We start from the raw sequence: 24281 nt of genomic DNA, 5'->3' as shown, positions 1-24281 counted from the left end.
GCTGTGAGCTGGATTTCACTGATCCCAGATGGCTCCAATGGCTGGAAAATCATTCTTGGGTGTGTATCACTCTCCAGAGAGGCAGGACTCTAGGGACTGAAGCCCCCATCAGAGCCTTTGGGAAGACCTACCCAGAGCTCCTTGTCAAGTAGATTTGTGTGTAATGAGTCATCCTGGGGAATTTCCTGTGCATTATCTCCCAGATTCAGGGCAGTTCATCTCAAACTTTAAGCAGAGATCTAGGTACTTGAGCAGGACTGCTCACCTGCTTAAAGTTAATCACATGCTTAGGCAGACAAGGTTCTTAAGTACTTGGCTGAGCTAAGGCCTGCATTCTTCCGCTGTAGGTCTACTCTGTAGTGAACATAGATGTTTTTGGTGTTCTGTGATACTTGAAGTAGGGGAAAGAGATGGAAATCTCTTTTGTGGAGAGTTCTGATTTTGCAGAAAGTTTTGTGTTTTGCTTTTTTATTTTAATTTTTCTTAGTCCCTTGCCCCCTCCCCAAAATAAACAACAAACAAACAAACTCATTTAAAGGGTGTTTGTACCCGAAAGCTTGCAAAGAAGAATTTCTCCAACTATTTTCATTGGTCTAATAAGAGATATTGGATTTACCCAAAAAACCTTGTCTGCCTTTGTTCACTGAAAAAACATGTCTTGAGATGTATAAATTTATCTGACCAGGAGCAATTCTGCCACCTTGACTTCCAGTTTAGTAGTACCAAGTTCTGTCCTTAGTCATTGAGTATGCTCACACTGCACACTGCTGGGAGATAAGGAAAGCCTATGGTGGGCTGTGTGGTATAAAATGCTAATTTTGCTGCATGGAAAATGTAGTATGATGTGTGAGGCCGAGCTGGAAGACAACTAGTGAGGAGACAAGGCAGGAAGCATAGAGAAAGAAGTCCTACCAGTGACTTGGCTGTTGTGAGAGCTGGTGAGCAGGTGATTCTAAGGAGAAATTAAGGCAGAGTCAAGATATGGGATCAAGTTTGGGGAGATCCTTGTACAGTGCCATTGAAATCAATGTAACAGCACATGAAGTGTAAGGCATTAGGGTGTCAGAATCAGAGCCTTAGGTTTCATAGAGCCCCTATTGCTGCGATATCAACTGTGCATGAGTAAGGGTTGCAGACAACTATGCACAGCCTTATTTGCAGAACATCCAGCACAAGTTTTATGAAATACAGCCAGGAATGTATTATTTGTCCAAATCATTGAACCTCCCCCTACCCCCCCTCAATGTTTTGAATGGTTTCCATTGTTGGCCCAGCTCTCTTTAATACCTATTGATCAGGTGATAAAGGGACATGGGAAGGGAGGTCTGAGAAGAAAGTTTGTGTTTGTATATGTAGCTGAAAATTTAAAATGTTACACCTTGAAATCTCAGTCTTTCCTTCTGCTCATCAATTATAACGGGAGGAGATTCCCACTCCAGATCTCATCCAGCAGTGCACAAACAGTCCCATGGCTCTCCCCGTACCTAGTTAAGCTCAGATATATGTTTCTTGATGAATCGGAGCCTGGAGACAACCAATAGACATTTCAGTGGGAGCAAAGATGTGGATTTTTTTCCAGGTTTATCATTCACAAGTGCAAAACCATAGCCAACATTCATATAATGTGTTTGAGAAAAGCCGGTTTACAGCTATTATCTTGATCCTATTAAAACGCTGTGTAATAGAATGCAAGATGCTGTTATGGAAATTGATATTTTATTCTTTTATGATAGGCTTGGAAATAAAGCAACACTTGTACAGGTTTCCCTCGCTTTATGTGGTACACGTGTTTCTGGAAAAAGGCACATAAAGGGAACCCACTTTATAACGTAACAATAGGGATACGTTCCAAGACTTTGACTGTACTGACCCGCAGACCCATTTCTACCACTTTACAAGACAGTTTTGGTACTTGCCAACAGCAGATGGTACACACAAGCACAGGGTACTTTCATAATGGGGATGGCAATTACAAAAACACGTGTCACAGACAATGAGTGAGGAGCACAGATCCACACAGGAGACTATATTTTGGTGTGCGTCACTCCCACAACACACTGTACAAAGCAGCTGACTGTGAGCTTCCACCACACCGATCGCATAAGAGTGAATTTACCTTACATATAACAATTTTTTGGTATAAAAACGGTCATTGCATAGGAGTGAATTTGTACATACAGAACCCACATAAAGTGCCTGTAGTCACTCTTCAAGAAAAGCTAAAGTCTCTGGTTTTGTTCCAAGAAGAGAGAAATGGGGGAGAGAAGTCGCAAACCTACACATATATATACTATATACTCTCTCTCTCTCTCTCTCTCTCTCTCTCTCTCTCTCTCTCTCTCATATAAAGAAGCACACTGCTGGGAGATAAGGGAAGCTTCCCTCTCTCTCTTGCTACATATAGTTTATTGTCTGTCTGCCTCTGTCTATCTATCTAGTTTTGTTACTTTTCCTTTATTTATTTAAACAATGCCTGGGCAACAATCATTTTGGATCTGTTCACCCCAAAATACTGACCCCACATTCCTTTATTCAGAATCTCTTACACACTCTTGATAGCAAAATTCCCATCAGGTTTTAGTAGCGTTTGGCTCCTCAGAGGGAGTGTTATTGCCTCCCAGACTTTTAACAGATTTGTGTTTTACTTGAAGTCCCAGCTTCTGGAATCAGGAGATTACATATTAGCTCTGCTTTCCCTTTATTTAAAAAACAAGTAATTTTTTTTTTCTACGAGATTGTGGAGAGAGAGCTTGAAAATAGGACCCAGGTGCACTTTCTAGTCTCAAAAACCAGATGACAAATAAAGTGAACCCTACATTCATTGATTTTAATATATCTATAACTATCTATCCATAGATAGATAGATATAGATATATTTAAAATACTTCTATAAGATATAAGAAAAATAATTCTTTAACATAATTCTTTAACATATCTATCTATAATTCTTTAACTTGTCTATCTATAGATAGATAGATATGTTAAAGAATTATTTTTCTTATAGAAAATTTCAAGACTCTAGAAAAGTAAGACGGGAATGATCATTAAGAGGAAATGACATATAGTGCCTAAAGCACCTTGTTTAGTTTCTGTAACTGACTGACTCTTTGGCTGTCACTGGTTAAAAGTCTCTGTGGAAATCACCCAAAAGCACAAAGGTAGCAGGTCCCTGGTTACAGCAACGCTGCTTAACAGCTGCTTCTGCTCCAGGAAATCACCTTCTCCTGCCCATTGCTACCTAAGTACAGGCACAAAAATAACCTTTGGAGCTTCCTGCTGAAGCTTAGGGGTTTGATTTGGATTTCAGGACTAGAGGCAGCATGTTTGAGTGTGTAGAGGGTGGGGTGGGGGAAGAACAGATCCAAGCTGTTACTTTGAATCCTCTTTTTTCTCAAACTTCTGTCTCTGCATTGGAGTGTGGGTAGTGCCATTCCTGCTTCCCCTCAAAAGGTAGTCTCATTTCTGTCTCCCTGCATGCGTATGTCAGAAGGCCAAGCGCTCTTCAAGCGTATGGTAATGACACACCCACAAGATTCTCACCGGCTGAAGTCAATATAAAAAAGGATTTGATCTTCATTCCTGAGATGCCTGGTACTTGCCTGAAGCCCAGCCCCCAAACCTCAGCAGCAAAACGCAAGGCATTTGGAAAATAATAATAAAAAATTCCAGCCCAAACTTTACCCTTATCCTTTTAGTGCTGGTCTTCAAGCAGAGTTCTTCAGCAGCAGCCCTATCTGAATAACTTCTTGTAGGGACAGAAGAAAAGGTGCCTTGTGTGGATGTTGGAGCATTCCCCCTTATGCCAGGTCCACACGTGGGGTTGTGTTCCCAGGGGCCCTTGACCCTTGGGAAATAGTCACTAGTAGAGCTCTGGCATGAGTCAAGTTTTTTGCTCCAGGTTGGCTGAGGAAAAGGGGAGTTTAGAAGAAGAGGAAAAAGAAATCCTGCCATGGTTCCTGCCAGCCCATTCAGTTGTACTGTATTGCCCTGGTATTATTGCATTGAAATACTGTGAGAACCAGGCGACAGGAACAAATTAAATCGTGTTTGTTTCCCTTTGCAGCGGGGTGTGTGTGTGTGTGTGTGTGTGTGTGTGTGTGTGTGTGTGTGTGTGCGCGCGCGCGTGCGTGCCTGTGTGTGTGTGCGCGCGCCCTTCAGTGGCTTTTTATCTGTACATACTGAATAGACGGATTTGGAAAGGGAAAGAGAGAGAGGGAAACAACCTACCGGCTAGGTTCGAAAATTCACCGGGAGCTATCGTTGTGCGGGTCAGAGAAGTCCGCTCTTAGCTGCATCACAGACGGTTTCAAGCTGCAACCGCTTCTGATCTCTGGGTGGCCCTGCTAGCAGGATGTGTAGGGAGCTAGGATTAGAAGCAGAGGGGAGAAGTGCACAGCACGGAGCCTGTAATAACCGCGGCGCTTATCAGCCTGGCCTAAACTTACCAGCAGTTTGTGAAGTACATTCAGTTGCATAAACACTGCCCGGGGAGGGCGAGCGGCGTCCCCTGCGCGCCGCCGGCCGGACCTCCCCGCCGCAGCCCGGCCGCGACCCCCGCGGCACCGCGCCCGGCTACAGCTCAGCCCGCCATTCCCGGCGCACGGGGCCCTCGGGCCGGGGCCGCTTGTTTCGGGAGCCGAGGGGCGATCGAGTGCCTCGGCTGAGCCGTCAACAGTGCATCGGCCCAAAGCCAGCGCAGAAAGGCACGGGATGGGGAGGGGAGAGAGTCGAGAGGAACAGGCAAGTGAGCACAGCTCACGGTCAGACGGTCAGTGCATCGGGCACTGAGGAGCCATCACGGCTTCACTGGGAAGCTCAACACCTGGGAGGCATGGATATCACACACACACATTTTATATATATAGCATGATATATATTGCACAATATCTGCATTTTATATGTATGACATATTATCTATGACACACATTATATATATTGCACAATACTATAGATATTGCACAATATCTGCATGTTATGTATATGTAATATATGTATAGTGTGTGTGTGTCATACACATATATACATACAAACATACCTGTAGGATGCATAATAGAAATGGTAGCATGTATATTTATTATATATTTATATAATACGTGTATGTTTTATATATAATCTGGCAATAAGTATATAATGCATGCCCAAGATATATTCCATTCCATATATTCCATATGTGTGTGTGTGTGTATAGTATGTTTATATATATATTGGTGTATATGTATATATGTACATGTATGTGTTGATATATATGTATATATACACGTGTGTGTGTGTCCCAAAGCCTGATGGACTCCTGCAGCCCCCGGCGCCGGAGCCGAAGGAGTGTGCGGCCCGCGGGGAGGCACACCGGCCGGGGTAGGTGCAGTCCTGTTAGAAGAGCTGCGTGCGTGACCGGGAGCAGCCCGGACAAGTGGGCTCCCGGGGCCCCGGGCTGACGCGGACTCCGGGCGGGCAGAGGAAACGAATCCGCATCTTTGGAAGCAGCCCTGCCTCAGGGAGCCCTCCTCCTCGGCCCCCCGGGAGCTGTCGGGACCGGAGGGACCTGGAGACGGCTGCCCGCCCGCCCGCCCGGCTCCAGCCCCCGCGGGCGCTAGCCCTGCGCAGCCCCTTTCTGAAGCGGTTGCATGTGACTGATCCGAGGGAGCGGGCCGGGGAGAGCGGCCGAGGGCCGGGCACTGCCTGCCTGATCGCCTCAATCCTCCCCCCAAGGCCCACCTCTGTCCCCGCACCCCTCCCGCATGGCCCTGCCAGGTACCGCCGCCCAGCTGGGGAGCGCTCGGACCCCGCCGTCCTGCGGGAGAAGGTCCCACGGGAGCCCGCGGGCACGGCCAACCCGGAGCAAAACTGAAAGGGAAAGAGAGGAGTCAGAGTGTTCCCCGACTCCCGGTGGGGAGAGAAATGACAGCGAGACCAGCCGCCCGGCTGCGAGGGAAACAGCCTCATCCGCGGGGTCGCACTGGGAGGGGATCAGGCAGGTCGCCCCTGGGCCATTGGGGCGAGATCCGTGCCAGGCCGGTGTGTCCGGGTCCCCTAGCTCCGCCGCCACGAGGCATCTTGCCCCGCCAGGCGTATCGTGCCATGCGCGAGGCGAGGGCCCCGCGGCTCCAGCAAAGTGGATCGGGCAAAACCGCGCGCCTCAGAGCATCACTTCTGTCTGCACCCGAAGTTGTTCTCACGCGCGTTAGCGGAAATCCTGCCCCGCTCCGGCCTGGCCCCAAGTCCCTCGCGAGGGTCAGCTCTTCTTGCGACCCTCCCGCCAGAGCCAGAGCCGAGCCCCCGGGATGAGCCACTCAGAGCCGAGGCAGGCGCGGAGGGCTGTCCTCCACACACTGTTGGGGGACTGCTTCCTCGGTCGCCGCTTCTGCCGGCCGGACTCCGGCACGAGGGCACCCTGGGTCAGCGGAGCGTGGGGTAAAATCGCTTCCCGCTCGCTGGAGAAACCTCTCCTCTGCAACCCCCCCTTGAGCTCCCCGGTCAGCGAATGCCACCAAACGCATCGCGGGCGCGGCGCAAAGCAGCCCCCTCCCGCCCCCGGCCCGCAGCCTGCCCGGCCCGCGCGCCTTACCTGGGCAGCAGCCGCAGCCCGCCCCGGGGCCACCGCTCCCTGGCCAGCGGCTTTGGGGGGCTGTGTTTTTTTATAATTGTGTCTGTCAGAAGGAATAATTTCTGGCGGCTGCAGGGAGCAAGACAGGCTTCAGCCAGCCCCTGTTACAGCCGAGTCTCCCTCTGTACAAGCTGATGATGACAGATATCCAGCTGATAACCTCTGGGGAACGGAGTTATTTTAATTTCCAGTCACTTTCCTGCTAAGTGCTGGGTCGGCTTGTACACAGCGGAGATAAGGGGGGCAGGAGGTGGAGGGGGTGGGGAGCGGGGATCAGAAAGGGAAAAAGACGAAAGCGGAGAGTCCCGGAGACTGATGAGCTCGGGCTTCACCTGGAGCCTTCTGCAGGGCGAGGAGGAGCCTGGCTCGGATTTTAAAGGTACAAAGAGGGGCTTTTCGGAGGTTGCTGGCCTCCTTGTTTCACGCCGGTGGGAGCCAAACAGGCCAGCAAAAGAGCTGCACGGGCCGACTGGAAGTGAGGCTTGAGAAGGGCTAGCCGTGCAGAGCCGCCGAGCGCGGGGCTCCTGGGGCCGGGTGGCTGCGGCTCCGCACCCCGGGGTGTGCGGGGGTGGGGGCGAGGAAACAGCGGGGGGCGGTGCCGCAACTTTTGGGAGGTATAGCAAAAAAGCTCGGATCTTGCTTCCCCATTTGACAGACTGCACTGGTGGGTTAGTTAAAAGCTATCTATCTATCTATCTATCTATCTATCTATCTATCTATCTATCTATCTATCTATCTATCTATCTATCTATCTATCTATCTATCTCCGTGCTCTCCCAGCTTCTCACAGGGCTCTGCCCCGCCCGGGCTCGATAGATAGATAGATAGATAGATAGATAGATAGATAGATAGATAGATAGATAGATAGATCATAGAAACAAGATAAATTTTATACATATATAGAAGTGGAGAGAGAGAGATAGGTACATACATACATATATAGAAGTAGATAGCTAGATAGAGCACGTTTATATAGCTACAGCTTATATATGTGTGATTTTGTGTGCATATATCTAGTTATAGCTATACATCGATGTGTATATCTATAGGTGTGTGCGTGTGTGTCCCAGTTGTTAAGATTCCCGGGGACACAGCGCTTTGCTTCCCAGCGCACTTGCTTTCAGCCCAGGTGGGGAGGCACCTGGGAGCAGGGGCTGGGGGTGCGGGGGAAGCCGCGCGCTCGGGTCTCGCCCGGGCAGAGGCGGGGAAGAAGGGCCCGGGGGCAACTCCGAGTGGGAGGTGGCTCTGGAGAGAGGCACGTGGGCGCGGTGGGCGGGGGGGCTGGTGGACCAGACAGACGAACGATCCTCGGGGAAGGGGTGTCGGGGGCGGGGGGGTTGATCCCTGGTCCGCGGGCGGGTGTCCAGCCTGCGGAGCCGGCCCCGCTCCGCACGGGGCCGCGGCCGGGCCGGCAGGGAGCCGCACGCCCTTGCCCCAGGGGAGCCGGCACTGTCCGGCGCGCCGTGTTTGTTTAGGGCCGGCTGAATCCAATCAGGGCTTGCTGCGCGCAGCTTTCCGGCCGGGCGGCCCGAGGCGCCTCCTCTCTCCTTCTTATACATCAGCAGCCGGCGGGAGCCCCGGACTCGGGCTGCCTGCGCTCGCCTCCCAGTTGGATTACAGGCTCCGCGCCCCGACGCCGGGACCCCCATGAGAAGTGATCGCAAGAGGTTTGAGCGCTGCTTTTGCTGCTCCTTCCTTCCCCGGCCCCTCCCGATCCCCCGAGGGTTTCCCTGGGGAGCTCCCCGCGAGCCCTTATCTTCAGGCCGTGCCCCTTATCTCCCACTTATCTCGCCCGGAGGGACGGGGTTTTTGGTGCCTCTCTGCAGGGGGTGGGGGCGCGTGCGGGAGGGCAGCGACCCGGGCCCGGGAGCTGCAGGCCCCGAGGAAGGAAGCTCCGGGGCCGCTCTCCAAGCGCAGCCGCTGGCAGCTGCCTGCCCCGCCGGCGCTGCCGTTTCCTCGGCCTCTCCCGCGGGCTCGGCCCCCTGGCTCCCTCGGGGTCTCGGTGCAGGCGTGGGCCGCGACCCAGGGGCGCTCCCGGGGTGGAGGGGAGCGGGGCCGGCTGGCACCCACCCCCGCCCTCGGCCCGGCCACATGCAGCTGCTGATCGATCCTTTGGGGGCGGGTCTCCCCCCGTCTCCTTGTGATCTCCGACACACCCCTCCTAGACACTCCGATCTACACATACACCCCTGCACACACACCTATCCACCCCCCCACACACATGCCCTCCATCTAGTCCCTCCACACACGCACACACCCACATATGCACACACCCATCCACACACACACACGTGTGCACACGCGCCCACCCACACATACACACACCCATCCAGCCCTTACACACACACATGCACATACAATCCCTGCACCCATCCACACATAAACACGCCCAGCCACACACACGTGCACACGCACCCAGCCACACACACACACACACACCTATCCAACCCTCACACATGCACATATAATCCCTGCATGCACACACCCATCCGGCCCTTGCACACACGCCCATACACACGTGCACACACACGCCCACCCCTATCTATTCCCTACGCCCATGCACCCCCAGGTGCATGCACACACCCATCCAGCCCATGCATACACACACGCGCACCCGCCCCCCTCCCCCTCGCCCATGCTGCGCACCCGGCGGCGCTGCTCCTGGTCCCGGCCGGCAGTGGCGCCGGTTCCCCCCCACCCTCCCGCCCAGCCTGCGCTGCCGCCAGCCCTGCCCCAAGGCCGAGCCGGAGGCGGGGGCCGGGCCGGGGCGGAGTGCGGGGGGCGGGCTCTGCCCTTCCTGCGCGTGTGCGTGGGGCCCGCGGGGTCGCCTGACCGCCTCGCCTCTGCCTCTTGCCTCCCTCCCGCAGCGGCTCCGAGGGACCCGCATGGCCCTGCCCGAGGCCGGCTGGTGCGTGCTGAAGCCCCGCGCCGCGGAGCCCGCCCCGTCCTGCCGCTGCTCGCCCTGCAAGACGCCGGAGCGGCCGCCGCCGCTGCCCGCCTGGGACGACGTGGTGCTGCTGGCGGAGCTGGAGCCGGGCAGCAAGCTTCTGTGGGCCGGGCGCGGGCCCCGCCGCAGCCCCGAGCAGCCCGAGGACATGTACCAGAGCCTGGCCCCGGCGGGCGGCGCCTACGACGGCGCGGCCGGCGGCTTCATGCACGCGGCGGCCGGCTCGCCCGTCTACGTGCCCGGCAGCCGGCCCGTGGGCTCCGTGCTGCCCGGCCTGCCCTACATGCAGGGCGCGGGCCAGGCTGGCCACCCGGGCGCCAGCCACGCCGCCTGGCCGCAGCCGGCCGCCGACAGCCCGGCCTACAGCCCCGGCGCCGGCCCCGCGCACCCCTCGGGCCGCTTCGCCTACTCGCCCAGCCCGCCCGCGGCGCGGGAGCCGGCGGCCTACGGCGGGGGCCTGGGCGGGCGCGAGCAGTACAGCCCGCTGGCCCGGCCGCTCGGCGGCTCCTACGCCGCGCACTACCCGTCCTATGTGGGGCCGCAGCTGGCGCCTGCCTGGCCCGCGGGGCCCTTCGACAACTCCATGCTGCACTGCCTGCAGAGCCGCGCCGCGCCGCTGCCCGTGCGCCCGCCCAGCGCAGGTAAGGGCCGGGGGACCGGGGTGCTGCGAGCAGGGGCCCATCCATCTAGGGCTGGGCGGGGGGCGGCTCTTCTTGCCTACAAGGAGATCGCTATCGGCGCGGTCGTGAGAACCCCTCTGCAAAAAAAGCCAGCCCTGAGTCCGGGCCAGCCGCCCCTTCCCCGTGCCATCCTCCCCGCCAGCCCGCCGGGTGCCAGTGCGGCCGTGGCCGAGATTTCCCCGCGCTGGTGGCGGCCCCGGGGGCATGGCGCGTGCGCCCTGCGCTCCGCTGACATGGATTTGCCGGGGCAGCCCCGCGGGCGGGATCTGGGCATGGGCTGTCGGGCGGTGCCGGCCGGGTCTGCTCGGGGAAGGGATGGGAGCGCCGGTGTCACTCCGTGGGGGTTGCCTGCTCGTCGGCTTTTCTGTCCTACTAGGCTTTCTCTTTGGATTTGATCGGTGCTGGCTTAGGCCGAGCCTGCCAAGGAGTATCCCGGGCACACGGATTCACTACGGCTTCGCTTCCTTTCCTTTCCTTTCCTTTCCTTTCCTTTCCTTTCCTTTCCTTTCCTTGTTTGCCTTGTCTTGCCTTGCCCTTTCCTTTCCTCTTTTTTCTTCTTTCTTTTCTTCTTTCTTCTCCTCTTCCTCTAAACAAAGGAGCTAGTCCCCAAGGACATCTTTCTTCTCCCCAGAGAAGCCGAAAGCAATCGCTCCCCTACCCCTCGGTGTTACCTACTGGATTTAGAGGGCTCCTTTCCTAGCACGAGCTAGAGAATGGAGAATATTTTTTAGAAAGCCGTGGAAAGCAAAAGCCGAGCAGGAAAGGAAACCAAGGGAGAAAAGCTGAAAGGCCTTCTTGCACGCAAGACGAGAGTGAGGTGTCAGGACTGGCAAAGTTCAGGGTTAGGAAGAAGGAGGTCACTGGGTTGTGGATCAGATCCCCCAGGAAGAAACCGCGTCTCCTGCCGAGGGAGAGGAGCGTGGGGTGAAGATCCATGTGGGAAACAGGGGAAAATTCATACAGAAAGGGAAGCGGGGAGAGTAATGGAGAGAGGTTAGGGACGGGAGTAGAGAAGAGGAAGGAAGAGGCAGGGTAACCCTACATTGGAAGAGGTCAAGAGCTGCAGGGAAGGGCGAGCGGTTTTCTCTGCCCGGATCTCTTATTCCCTTTGCATGCCCGGTCCTAACACAGGGCACGAAAGCGCCTTTTGCTTTTGGTCTGTGTCGGACTCACTGTTAAAGCCAGGCCAGCCCGGGCTGCTCTGCTCTGCCAGAGGGGCTAAGACCGGGGTCCGATTCCCTGCTGCGGCCTCCCGGGGAAGCACCTCCCCGCTCCTACTGACCCGCGCCTGGCTAGGCTTCCCCTCCTCTGTCCCCGAGAGTCGGTGACCTTGCGACTGAGAAGGTGTGGGTTTAGGGACAGGGACTGCAGGTCCCTTGTCACTGGCTCTTTAGGAAAGGAGCAGCCCAAGCATGCGTGGATCTGGCCCGCAACTACAGGTGTCCCGGAACAGGTCCTCTAACACCTCTCTGCGCCCCTGCCACAGATCGGATCTGACCTGAAACCCGAGTGGCATCTGAGCGCAGACTGCCAGGGTGGGGGGGGTTATCCCGACACTTCCTCTTCAGTCCTTTGGGAAGGTGTCAGGGTCCGGATCTCTTCCATTCACTGCGATCAGACAGAGGCGAGAGCTGCCCCTTTGATCCAAATGCTCTCTTGTTTAAGAGGTCTCTGCGGAGCGCACACATATATGGATATCCATATATATAATATATGGAACTCAAAGCAGAGCTGCAGGTTCAACTATATGTATTATATGTTGTATGTATGTATATGTGTATGTATATACACACACATACATACATATGTATGTTACATGTATATACACATATATATATATAGAGAGAGAGAGTGTGTTCAACCTGCAGTTCTGCCTTGAGTTTCATTCAGGTTTGATATATACTGCAATAATCCTATAATAATAATAATAATAATAATAATAATACTGAATAATCGTAATAATCGTGGCATTTATTGCTCTGGGCGCTATTAAAATCGTTGTACCTGGGCAGCATTGATAACATGCCTGGTGTCTACCACGGATTTGGATAACGCCCTGTAAAATTTCCCTAGATCTTCTCTTTTAGTCCTGGGGAAAGGGAGGGGGAGGACTAACAGGAGAGAAAATTGAGTCTTTTTTAAGAGAAGAAATGAATGGATAGAGGGAGATTTGAATAAAGTTTAAAAACAAAACTAAAAACAAAAGTTGAAAACTTTGTATCAAGTTTAACAACAAAACTTAAAACAACAAAAAAAGCCCCCCAAACAAAAGCAACTGTACTTCTCCCGTCATGTTAGGGATAAAAATCGTTTTCTGTCCCCGCGAATTAAAATTCTGCATTAAAACAAGACCCAGCTCTGTACAGTTTTTTGGGTCTGTCTTTTTTTTTTTTTTTTTAAGAAATAAGAAAGCAGCTCTGGCAGAACAAACACGAGGCTCTGCCATCGAAAAGCCTTAATATGTCAAACTAGATCGCATCATCGCCTTCCCCGAGCCGCAGGGGGGCACACAGGGGTGTGTCCCGGCTTGGTCTGGGGGCTGCGCAACTTGCACCTACGAATTTCAGCTCCGTTCTTGCTCGCCCGATGCAAGGGCGTTTCGCTGGAGCTGGGAGCAAGCAAACCCAGCGCCGGGGAAATCTTATTATCACGGAATTTCTTTTCCCTAGATACGAAGGGGACATTTTAAAGTCAACAGTTGAGACAAATAACAGTTTAACTCCAGTGTCCTTGAAGCCTTAAGCATGTTTCCTGATTACAGCATTCAATGGCGGCTTTTAGTGGGAAGATTAATAAATCTTAGTGATGTGTTGAGAGTTACAGGCTGACAGCGAGCTCTGCCCTGCTCTGATTTCTTTTCTTTTTAATTTATCCGTTTCTGCAAAGGAGGGGAGCAGGATTGGATTGGATTTTTTTTTTTCATTCAGGGGAGCAACAAAGGGTGTCTGTAGGCAACATGGTTGAGTGGCATCAGGGGCATTTCTTCTTTGACGTTTACAAGATCTCGTTCGCTTCCCTAATGTGCGGGGCGCAGAGGAGTAACGAAATAATGAATCAAGGAAGCGGATCAGGGCAGGGAAGGGACACGAATGGCTCGCTAGGCTGTGATCCCACAAAGCCGGCTTCCTCCTCTCTCCTGCCAGGAAAGCGGCGTGGAAAGAAAGTGACCCTGAAATCCTGGCCCTGCAATCGCGGCGCTGCGATAGCCAGGGCGGGCTGGGCAGTGGGGAGAGGGGAGGCAGCCGCGGGGGAAAGCGGAGGTTGCAAGCGCCTCTTTGGAGAGTTGGCTTTTCTTTATCCTCTGCCCCTGGTTAGGATAAAGTGGTTAGCAGAGCGCTGTGATCAGAAGCTCAGCATTTTCCCTCTCGCTGCATTTCCTAACGAGCCGGATTATCCCGTCTCCCACCAGCTCCGCTCGCACGGCGGGGCTAGCAGGGAGCGCGCGGTCGCGGCTCTTGTCTCGCCCCGGAGGGTGTCAGGCGCAGGGCGTCCAGCGAGCCCCTCCCTGCACGCAGCTCTTGCCTGCTTGGCAGGGGCACCCCTCTCCCCCCCAATTCGCTGTGATTCCCCATAGTGGGATCGCGGGGCCCTGGGAGAGTCCCCCGGCCTTTATTTGTTTGCAAAGGGGGCAAAAAACCCAAACCAAAACAACCCCCCTCTCTCTGCTCCGGCAGCAGCGCTTTGATTTATTGCTGCGCCGTACACAAAAACAAGAAAAATAAAAACGGGAGTGGAGGGAAGCCATCGGACCTCGCCCCTGTCTGCAGCAACCCCCGCTGGGAAGGTCTGGGTTGATCCTGATCAGATGAAAAGCGGGGGCGGGTCTCACTCCGGGGGAGCAGAGCCCCGATCCTGCTCCCGGCCAGGCACTGCCGTCCTTGGGATCCGGGACAGGGGCTGCTGGGGGCCGAGGCATCGCCGGGGTGCTGCCGCTCCCGGCCCCGAGCAGGGCGGGCAGGGGCTGTGCGGGTCCGGCTCCACTCCCGCACGCGCCCCGCAGGCCGGGCCGGGCAGGAGCCGCGGGGCTAACTGGCGTGTCCCCGGCAGAGCTGCTGGAGGACCTGTCGGAGAGCCGGGAATGCGTGAACTGCGGCTCCATCCAGACCCCGCTGTGGAGAAGGGACGGCACCGGCAACTACCTGTGCAACGCCTGCGGGCTCTACACCAAGATGAACGGCCTGAGCCGGCCCCTCATCAAACCCCAGAAAAGAGTGGTGAGTCCTGGCCTCCCTGGCACCCAGGGCTCAGTCCTGCTCCCCTTGAGCGCTCACTGCCTCACCCCAAGGCAACATCTCCTCTTCAGTGCCCACAGATGTCACTGGAGCCAAGTGCCAGTAGTTGCCCCAGGAATCAGAACTTGTGGGAGAGGTGATCTCTTTTATTAGACCAACTCGATTTTTGCAACAATTTTTAAAAAAAAAAAAATCCTTATTTGCAAGCTTTCAGGCACATGCACCCTTCTTCAGGCATAGAAGAAAAGAGTGTAAAAGTTCTCTTATTTAGAAATTAAAATAGTTGCCCCAGTGTGTCGAGCGCCTGGCTCAGAGAGTGGCCCAATTTCTTGACAAGCAGAGATTTAGTTCAAGGCAGCTGAAAAGCCCTTTTACCTCTGGAGAAGGTGCAGGCAATCCTGTTTGAAGCCAAGTTACCTGGTTGTGCTCTAGCTACCACCCCCTCCCCCCCAACTACAAACCACAGTGCTCTTTCTGCCCATTACCTAGGCCAAAAGGTCCCTTTTTTGACTGCAAGTCAAAAGGCAGTTTTTTTGCTGCCTTCCTCTTACTTCATTTGGCTTCCCTGCCTGGCTCCTCTTTATGCCATAACTGTCCTGAAGCATAAACTGGGGAAATAACCCTTAGCCCTTTGAGCTGGATGCATGTAGACTGGTTATAATTTGGCTTTTTAAATTGATAATCCCTGGCAGTGCAGCCTCACAGATTTTACTAAAAACTATGCCCTGAAAATACTGGAAGTTTCAATGATTTTTTTTTTTCAATTTCGAAAATAGTTTGTTCAGGGAGCTAAGAATTCTTGAAGACCGGCTTTTGTTTGCTGAGAATTCATTCCTTGGGAGAGCAGGGACATTTTGTATATCATTCAAAGAAAAGCAATTGTTTAAACAATAAGTATAGCCTTTGTTTTATTTTACTCCCCAAAATGAATCAAAGTTTGTCTAAGAAATAGACATTGAAAACCAGGGGGAGGGAAATAAATATTAAAAACCAGAACCCCCATTTATAACTCAAAGCTGGCATTAAATAAGAAAGGAGAAAAATTAGCAAAAGAAGAGTTGCATTATATGTTTAATAAAACAGAGTGGAGAACAGACATATAAGAGAATACTCTTTTCAATAATGGCCAGTAATGGATTAGTTATAATAAATCATACTGATAAAATCCAAGCTGATGTTTGGATCCATATATGTGGAAAGTGTATCAACCTGATCAAACTTTCAAGAGCCTTGCAGCCACCCCAGGCCTTCTGTGTGTTCATATTTCTGTAATGTAAAAAAGAAATCCCCTTTTAAAAAAAAAATAATGATTCAATCACTTTCTCCAACACTTCACTTTACTGGAAGAAAACAAGCCAATGACCTTTCTAGAACTCTACATTTTTCATCAGGTCAACATCTGTTTAAACCAAAGAATGAATTTAACTCAGAAGTTAAGTATTGGATGCCTATTTTTTAAACTGATTATTTAGCAAATATCAGTAAGTAGGAAATAAAGACAAGACACAGAGCCATTCCCCCAGTTTGTGCCTAATGTCCGACTTCCACTGGCTTCAGTGCTATGGCACCGCACAGATATGTGCCAGCTGGGCATCTGGGCTGTGAGATTTCTGATCAGCTTCATTTTTCCTTTTTGGGAAGGGTGGGAGATAGAACACAACCAGACTGCAGCATTATTTCATTTTGACACCACAACAGAACAAACGCTTGCAGTGTTCTAAGAAATCTCTTAATAAGCCATTTCTTATACAAGGGTCATAATTATATATTGAGTGTGATTGTATATTCACAAACTTGGAAATAAGTTAAAATGGAAAATGTGGTGAGAACGATAAGCACACTCAGAGCACTGTCCTGCTTTCGCTTAGGACCATGGTAAAATTCCTGAAGCAGAGTAGCTATTTTAGTTCTCAAACTTTTATATTTTTTGTAAATAAAGTAGTTTATATGCAGGAACAAAACAAAAAATTATAGCTGTATAAAATGCAGAATAATTTGAGATGTATAAGTACATGAAAATGGAAAGAAAAGGAAAACAAAAAGAAAATTGAAATAAGGTCTAACTGTGAATTTTGTAACAGCATGTCACTCACCAAGAAAGCAAATGTAACATATGCTTGGGGTCAGTTCTTATCTTACAGTATTTCTGTTGAGTTCAGTAAGAATTTTGTCTTAAGAAATGCCCAGAATTGGGGCCCACACAGTCTTTTATTTTCCTCTTAGTAATTAACATGACAGAAAGTTCTATTTCAATGCTATTAATTTTTAAATTAAAAAATATATGTAAGTATTTAATGCCAGTGTTGCAGTCTATACTACAGTCTGGGAATTTTTTTTTCAAAATGTGACAAGTAACTTTTATTTATATAATTCCCAGCTGAGACAATTGTATTTAATTTATAATTCTTTCTTAGATACAGAATTACAGTTTACTGTTAAGTGACATGAGTGACCTAACTGTGGATCTGAACTTCTTTTTATTCTCAAACATTTTTTTTTTCCATTTGGTAGGTGTCTCAGTGGTATCAAAGGTCACCAAATATATCTCGCAAACCAGCAATAAATGATTCCAAATGGAAGGGTGTATCCCCAGCTAATTAGTTCTGCTTGTGAGCTTTTTATTTATGGTCATGACAGGATGTATGTGGTTCTCTGAAGCTCACTCTTCTATGCAAAATTGTTCAGCTTGCAAACACATAACTGCACACCGATTTTTTGACAATGCAATACTTTGCAAAATAACAGATTTATGAGGTAGCTTGAATTCCTTGCTTGTGATGAATGTAAAAGAGATCACTTGTTACAGGAACTTTTATAACCCATTCACCTTCATTTCACATGTTTATGAGGACTGGCTTCACTTATGATATATAGCCTGCAGTCATAAAGCTCTTTGTTATATGGCCATTTCTGATACAAGGTTGCTTCATCTTGGCTCCAAACTCCACTAAAGAGTGTCATAAATGCCTTGTTTGTAAGATGGACCTTGTTGTCACACATCGATTTTCTGATTTCTTAGAACATTAAGAGCAAAAGATCTGTTCTGTAATTCACATTCCTGAAGTTTGTTATTTTTTACTTGGTGATAATTAAAAAATTTTTTTTTTGCAAAATAAGACACTGATGTACATACTCAGGCCCTTTGATATCCACTCCCTATTCCTTTCCTTGTCAAAATAGAAATTTGCTATTCTCAGCCCTTCAAGTGAAGTTCAGCACATGAAAATTAAGCTGTCTTTTCTGCTTTTTACAGAATCTCTAACATACTACAAAATTCCTTTTTCGCAGCTGTTGTGCTCATGTGGGAAGGTGATTAAAAGAAGCTGATTTTTTTCACCATTACGTTATAGTAGCATGTTATGAGGAGGGAGAACGGTTTGAAAGTTCTGTAGAAGAAACTTGTAGACTTTGCCCGGTTTTCTTTTTATGCAACTCTGGCAAGAGGGTTTCATATTCACCTTGTCAGAGAAAGTGAAGGTGTCCGGTGGTCTGAGCATAAGACCTCAGATCAGGGACTTCGGAGTTTTAATTTTACCTTTGTAATTGACTTATCTAGAACTTCAGATGTCTCATAATCTCCTCTAATCAATTTTACAGTCTATAAAATGACTATAATAACTTAATTTTGGGCTTCAGTGAGACTTTATTAGGCCATACTGTGAAGCAGCAGTAGAAAACTACTCGTTATCCTAGCTGCATTTGCAATAATGCATTTTAAAATCTAGTCACTGGTAAAGTCCCTTTTTCCGTGCAAAATGTGTAAGCACTGTGTTTATACTGTATTTGTTTGCTGATTTTTGTGTTTACTCATGCTTGTCTCTAGCCTTCATCAAGGCGGCTTGGTTTGTCTTGTGCCAACTGTCACACCACAACCACCACCCTGTGGCGTCGGAATGCAGAAGGCGAGCCAGTATGCAATGCCTGCGGCCTGTACATGAAACTTCATGGGGTATGCAGCCACTTCAATATTGTCAGGGGCTATTTCAGTCTATGTCTGTTTAATTACGGCCCGATGGATATAGTATGGAACTTCTATTAACTTCAGTGTTCTAAGTACTAGCAGGAGCAAAGTCTAAGACCTCATGGAAATCAATGACAAAGCTTGAGTTTAATGGTGTAGTCAAAGTCTAAATAAGATAGCTTAAAATGCCATTAATGCACATTATGTAGAGTTATACGAAAAAAAACTACTTATCATATAATGCAGGAGACAGAGTTGCTTATATTTTTTCAGTGAATTAAAAGCATTTAAAGTGTTTGGAGGTATATCTATACTGGTATAATTTTCGTACTGGCAACCCCCCTCCCCAGTAGAGATGCAGCTTACATCAGCAAAAAAGATATAATTGAAACCAGTTCCCTGAACAAAATAAGTTATACTGGTAAAAAAATATTTTTCACACTCCAAATGCACATACCTATGCTGGCAAAACTTTTGTAAGTGTAGACCGAGCCTTAGACAAATAATAATGTTGCAAGAAAGTAACTGTACTTGTGAATATAATGGAATACATTTAGGGCTAGACCTTGGAACCTCTTATGCATCTGTGGGTAAAATTACATGCTTGCACAAGTGTTTGAAGAATCAGAGCAGTAGAATTTACCAGTGACTGGTCCAGTGTTTGGGGGTTTTTTTCAAAGAGATTATTAAATCACGGCTGTAAGCATTACAGTCACAGCAAGTACAGTCCTTAATTAGATTTTCAGCAGTTTGTATTCTTAAATATGTTAAACTTAAGTTCAGTATTTTATGTATGTAGTTTCCATTTAAAGGGTATAATAATTATGCCTGTAATGACCCAGAATACAAAGCAGATATTTAGGCATTTTCTCTGTATAAAAATAAACTTGAATATCATAGGTTAATGCACACAGAGAACTACTTACAATAATGCATGCTAAGTTAAATATACTCCTGCTTTATAAATACTTATTCAGAAGCCTGATTTACACTATTAGGTGCCAGTAGGAACAGGCACGGGCCCATCATAAGTGGCTTTCCTTACTTGCATATATTCATTCTAGGACAAATCCGTAAAGCACTACAATTTAACCTGGCTGTCCTTTCTCAGGTAAAATGGCTGATGCTAATGAGCATTTTGCTTATTTGATAAATGAAGGCTTAGGCCTTTACGGAATCTCTGCTAGAACACAGGAAACGGTAGTCATCTTTGAATGATGAGATTTGATGTAATCTCTACAAAATAAGACTTTAAAGTGGACAATTGCAACTGATTTTCCTGGTGTCATAATTTGACTTTATATTATAATTTGATTTCTTATGACTCTTGTACATGCAAAATTTTATTATCTGTGTGGATTTCTTTTTCAGGTTCCTCGGCCTCTTGCAATGAAAAAAGAAGGAATTCAGACTAGGAAGCGAAAACCAAAGAACATAAATAAATCAAAGGCGTGTTCTGGTAAATATAATATGTTAAGATGATTGGCTGTAAGTTTTTTTTTCCATACTGGAAAATATTTGTTTTTAATTCCAGCTACTGCTGTTTCAGGTAACAATAATAATGCAGTTCCTATGACTCCAACATCCACGTCTTCTACTAACTCAGATGATTGTAGCAAAAATGCCTCTCCTAGCGCACAATCTGCAGCCTCAGGGGTAAGTGATAAAATACTTTCTGTATTTGTAAGCAAGCAGGTCACTGTGTAATATGTTATCTCAACTTTTATCTTATCTAGCAGTACAATAATCTAAACAAACTTTTCAGTTTTGTTAGCTGATACTGGAACAAGATTTTCTGAGGAAATTGCATATAAATGTAAACAAGATGACAAGCCAAAGTACTTTGCGAACCTCTTAATTAAGATCTATATAATATTTATTAAGTTAACTAAAGCTTAAATCAAAATGTTCTGTTTTCAAAGTTTTGGTTGTTTCATTTTAAAAACACGTTTTAAGAATGTATGACATATTGATAACCTCGAAGAGCATTTGTGCACATAAAATAAATTCATTGGATACAGGCCTGTGAATATATATATATACATATATATATATATATATATATATATATATATATATATAAATGAAAGCACTAATACTTTCATCTTTTCCAAAACTTTTAAAAAATATGCACAAGCCTGTGTACACAAACACACATGGACACCCATGTGCACACACACGTTTTTATGTTCCCTGTAAAAAGCAGTAAAACTCCATCTTGTTTTTGTATGGAAGCAAGAAGATTGGATTTAAACTACAGTGTGCAATTAAGGCATGAATTCAAAATGCATTGAAGTCAATAGAAAGGCTCCCGTTCAATTCAACAGCAAGATTAGGCGTTTACAATCTAATCCTACAAATTGTAGCGTACCTTCTACTCTTGTCCTTCTACTCTTGTGGCTTTAATGGCAGTAGGGGGAGGTGCTCAGCACTTCATAGGACTGATCCTATAAGTACTTTCGGATTGTCCTGGTCTTTTCAATTTTATTTTCACCGTATAGCCGAAAGGTCCTCATACCAATACATAGGACCTCAGTATTGCCTCCGGTTAATATTTGCAAGAGTTAATACTATATATAGGTGCAAAGTAGATTCATTTATAACCTCTAACATTTATTTATGTATACACATATACACACTCCTTTGATCTTCTGTACCTTTAATCAACTATAACATTTATTTAAAAGCTGCCCTACTGTTACATTTGCTGCTCCTTTATTAAGGAAAAGACTGTTGTTTATTATAACTATTTTTCAGTGTCTTATGTCCCCCAGTGGAAATTCTTTCCAGTGGTTTCTTTCTGAAATACATAATTTCACTTTAAAAAACAAACAAACTCTAAGACGCCCTTTTAGCAATTATAGTTTTTATGGAATCAGTTTACCAAAATGCTGCTCAGCTTCGGAGGCACTGGATTTTTGGTTCTGATGTCATCAAACAAGACTATAAAAAGGGCCTGTCTTAGACATGAAAGAATTCTGAGAATCCAATAAAATAAACAGAGCACATCAAAGGGAGGGAATTCTGAAAGTGAAACATTGGTCTAAAAATGAAAAAAAAGGGGTTGGGGAAGCTTCTGTCTCCTTTTATGTCCTTTCTTCTCCAAGATATTTGGTAAGAAAAACTGTGAAGGGTTAAATTCACTTGTTGTACTCATGAAATACTTAAAATAGGATTGCTGTTTTGTGCATGGTGACCAGGAATAGTAAATTTAAAGCATTAGCTAACATGATACCACAGGATTACCAATAAAAGTATGCATTGTATAATAATAACATTAAATGGTTTGTGGTTATTGGTAAAAGCATACAATAAAATCACAAGTTCTACTAATTTAGGCAAAAGTAAAATTGAACATAATATATGACAATACTTAAAAATCAATCAAATAAAACAATATAAAATATTAGGATGAAAAGTTAAAAACAGGGAATTCTATTTGATTTTGGCCCTTATTCCTTGTGCAAATAGTGCAAACACACCTGCAGAGTATAGGGCAGGCTGTGAATTGCTAGAGAGGAGCCAAATTGCATGATAATCAGATTTGCACCATGATCAGAATTAAAAGCTTGAGCCTCATCGGTTGTATTGAAGGCAGTTGCACTGGGGCTGTGGAAAGCAGAGCTCATTTGAATAACTCCTCCATTTCTCACATGCCATATTTTTCTCTGCCGGTTCTGCTTCTGGTCTTTTCACCAGACTGTCCCTCCACGTAGCCTTCTCAGGGTTGAGCCTTAGGCCTGACAATCTTTTTATTTTTTATTTTCATTTGCATAGACTGCTATTTCTGGAGTGGAAGTGTAAAGGTGGAAAGACAGTTTGTTTCCAATCAAATCAGATGGCTAGTTAGGAGTTGTTACCAACCAAAAGGAATGTGCAGCATCCACAAGTCTTCTCTAACTCACAGCAAGGACAAAACTGGTGCAAGGGCATGATTATACCATCTTTGCGCTGTGCCTGGGTTTTGCTGCCGAGAACCATGTCCTATCTACCCGGTCCTGCTGAGAGCAGGACAAATTCCTGAAATAAGGAAATAAGTCACCTTTGGCTGCTGTGAACATATGCCAAGATGAAGATCCCAGGGTAGAGACCTGGAGAGCATCACTGAGCAGCTCTTTAAGATGGGTATGCTGACTCCTTTCTGGTAGTAGGCACACACAGGAGTGAGTGGTCAGTGTGTTGCTTTGGCAGGGCTCCCTGATGTGCAATGGTGGTGACTTAGAAAAGTCTGTTGTCCTTGATCGTCTGCTTCATGCAAGAGGAGGAACCTTCTTTTACTTCCTTGGCTCCTTTATTAGGGCCAGAGATAGTCTGGCCTTTTATATTAATATGTGCAGAATTGCTAATGGCTCTGTGACCTTTTCCCTACCCAGACTTTATTCAGTTGGTCACATAGATATAAGTAATTTGCTGATTGTCTCTTGTAAAAAAATATACATCAGAGTGAGTGGAAAATGTGTGCCATAAAACATGCAGAACTTGGAGCGTTATCATAGAAAGCAGACTTGTGTGGAATCATGCTGACTTCACTGGGCATTGTATGAAGTCTACAACAGTAAAAATACCTAGTAATCATGAACACCCATACTAAGCATCGAATGTTTGAAGTTGCTGGTGCAAGGGAAGCATGCTTTCTATACCCTTTTCCACTCACTTGTTCTTATAACTTTGGCTCTTTTAGACCATCAGTATTTAAAGTGTGAAACAAGTAGGACAGACTCGCAGATGAGAATAGAAGGCAGTGTTCTTTATAACATGATCCTGTTGCCCTTGATAAAACTTGGAGCTTAAGGGACATTTATGACATCTATGGACATAGGCTTAATCTTGGGCTTGAAGTACTGAACATTCTCAATGCTTAGTGGAGTCATTTGCGTTTCAGGGCAGTAAGCCCTTAATCTGATCATATCCTAAGTATTTTTATATTAATACCTAAACATTTTGCCCTGTTTTACTTTTTTTTCCTTCAAATTAATTTAGAGTTGAGAGTTTCACAGCCAGGAATTTGTTGATAGAACAGTGTGTCAGACACTGACTGTACAGACTTCTCCATAGTGGTCTGTCTGTGTGTCAGCTAGGATCACGCCTAAGGGTGCTTTGTGCCTGTTTAGTACTTAGTCTCTCCAGCAGTTGTCAATTAGTGACAACTGTGCTAGAGATACCTTTGTACTGTGGACGCTTAGACACTGGAAGCTCAAATCAGCCATATAGTCTACTAAACTCATTTCATGCAGGATGCTGTACTGATGCTTTTTTTTTTCCTTGACCACCCTAATCGTTATTCTTTGATAAATAGAAAAAGGGCAAATTCATGTTAAAAAAATACATTGGGGCAAAATATGATGACGTTTTGAGCAACTCTTTCTGAAAATTTACAGACATCTTGTTATTAAGTGAATCAGAAAAAATGAAATCCTGTACTGGTACAAGAGTAATTTATTATGCCTTTTGTGGGAGGCTGCCAAAAGAGTTCCTAGCAGTGTGGAAATCTAATGGAAATGAAATTCAGCAGAATTTGTGTTAGCAGCATTCATTTTCAGCCCTACCTTTTCTATTTCCTGTACCAGTGATAGAATGGAAGAGGGGGAAAAACATTTAAGTGTCTCTTAAAACCACACATTTCATAAAAGGAATTTTACTGGATGCTAGTTTTGATACAAATTAGACAGCAACCTAATTGTTATGTTCTAATTGAAAATTAAAAATTTAAAAGATACGATGAATTACTAGTGATAGATACAATTGATACTATTTGGATTCAGCTTTCAGTTTAGATGCGTTTGGGTCTGAGACTTTGGGTAGTCCCATTGCAAAGATAGGAGCTATTTGTAAAATTCACAGCAGGTTTTAGGATTGAACT

At 47.3% G+C, this 24281-nt stretch overlaps 1 protein-coding gene and 1 long non-coding RNA gene across 3 annotated transcripts in view; one reads left to right on the top strand and one right to left on the bottom strand.

Annotated features, from left to right (window-relative positions):
• Positions 1–7132, bottom strand: part of LOC109283068 (uncharacterized) — a 79384-nt gene extending 72252 nt beyond the window's left edge. The window contains exons 1-2 of one of the 2 annotated variants that reach the window (XR_009460758.1): positions 6563–7132; positions 4228–4363 (exon numbers count right to left, since the gene is read on the bottom strand). This is a non-coding gene — a long non-coding RNA (uncharacterized LOC109283068). Of the gene's footprint in view, positions 1–4227; positions 4364–4445; positions 5511–6562 lie in introns of those variants that run through there. The other variant, XR_009460757.1, reaches the window with a different exon arrangement.
• Positions 7133–7942: 810 nt separating this feature from the next.
• Positions 7943–24281, top strand: part of GATA6 (GATA binding protein 6) — a 31715-nt gene continuing 15376 nt past the window's right edge. The window contains exons 1-6 of the mRNA XM_019487087.2: positions 7943–8268; positions 9469–10189; positions 14276–14442; positions 18284–18409; positions 19793–19880; positions 19971–20077. Of these exons, the coding sequence (XP_019342632.2) occupies positions 9487–10189; positions 14276–14442; positions 18284–18409; positions 19793–19880; positions 19971–20077 (1191 nt within the window). The 5' untranslated portion in view covers positions 7943–8268; positions 9469–9486. The remainder of the gene's footprint in view (positions 8269–9468; positions 10190–14275; positions 14443–18283; positions 18410–19792; positions 19881–19970; positions 20078–24281) is intronic.

This window comes from Alligator mississippiensis, chromosome 3, assembly GCF_030867095.1.
Source record: "Alligator mississippiensis isolate rAllMis1 chromosome 3, rAllMis1, whole genome shotgun sequence".
NCBI classification, from domain to species: domain Eukaryota; kingdom Metazoa; phylum Chordata; order Crocodylia; family Alligatoridae; genus Alligator; species Alligator mississippiensis.
This window is presented reverse-complemented; position numbering and strand designations above follow the sequence as displayed.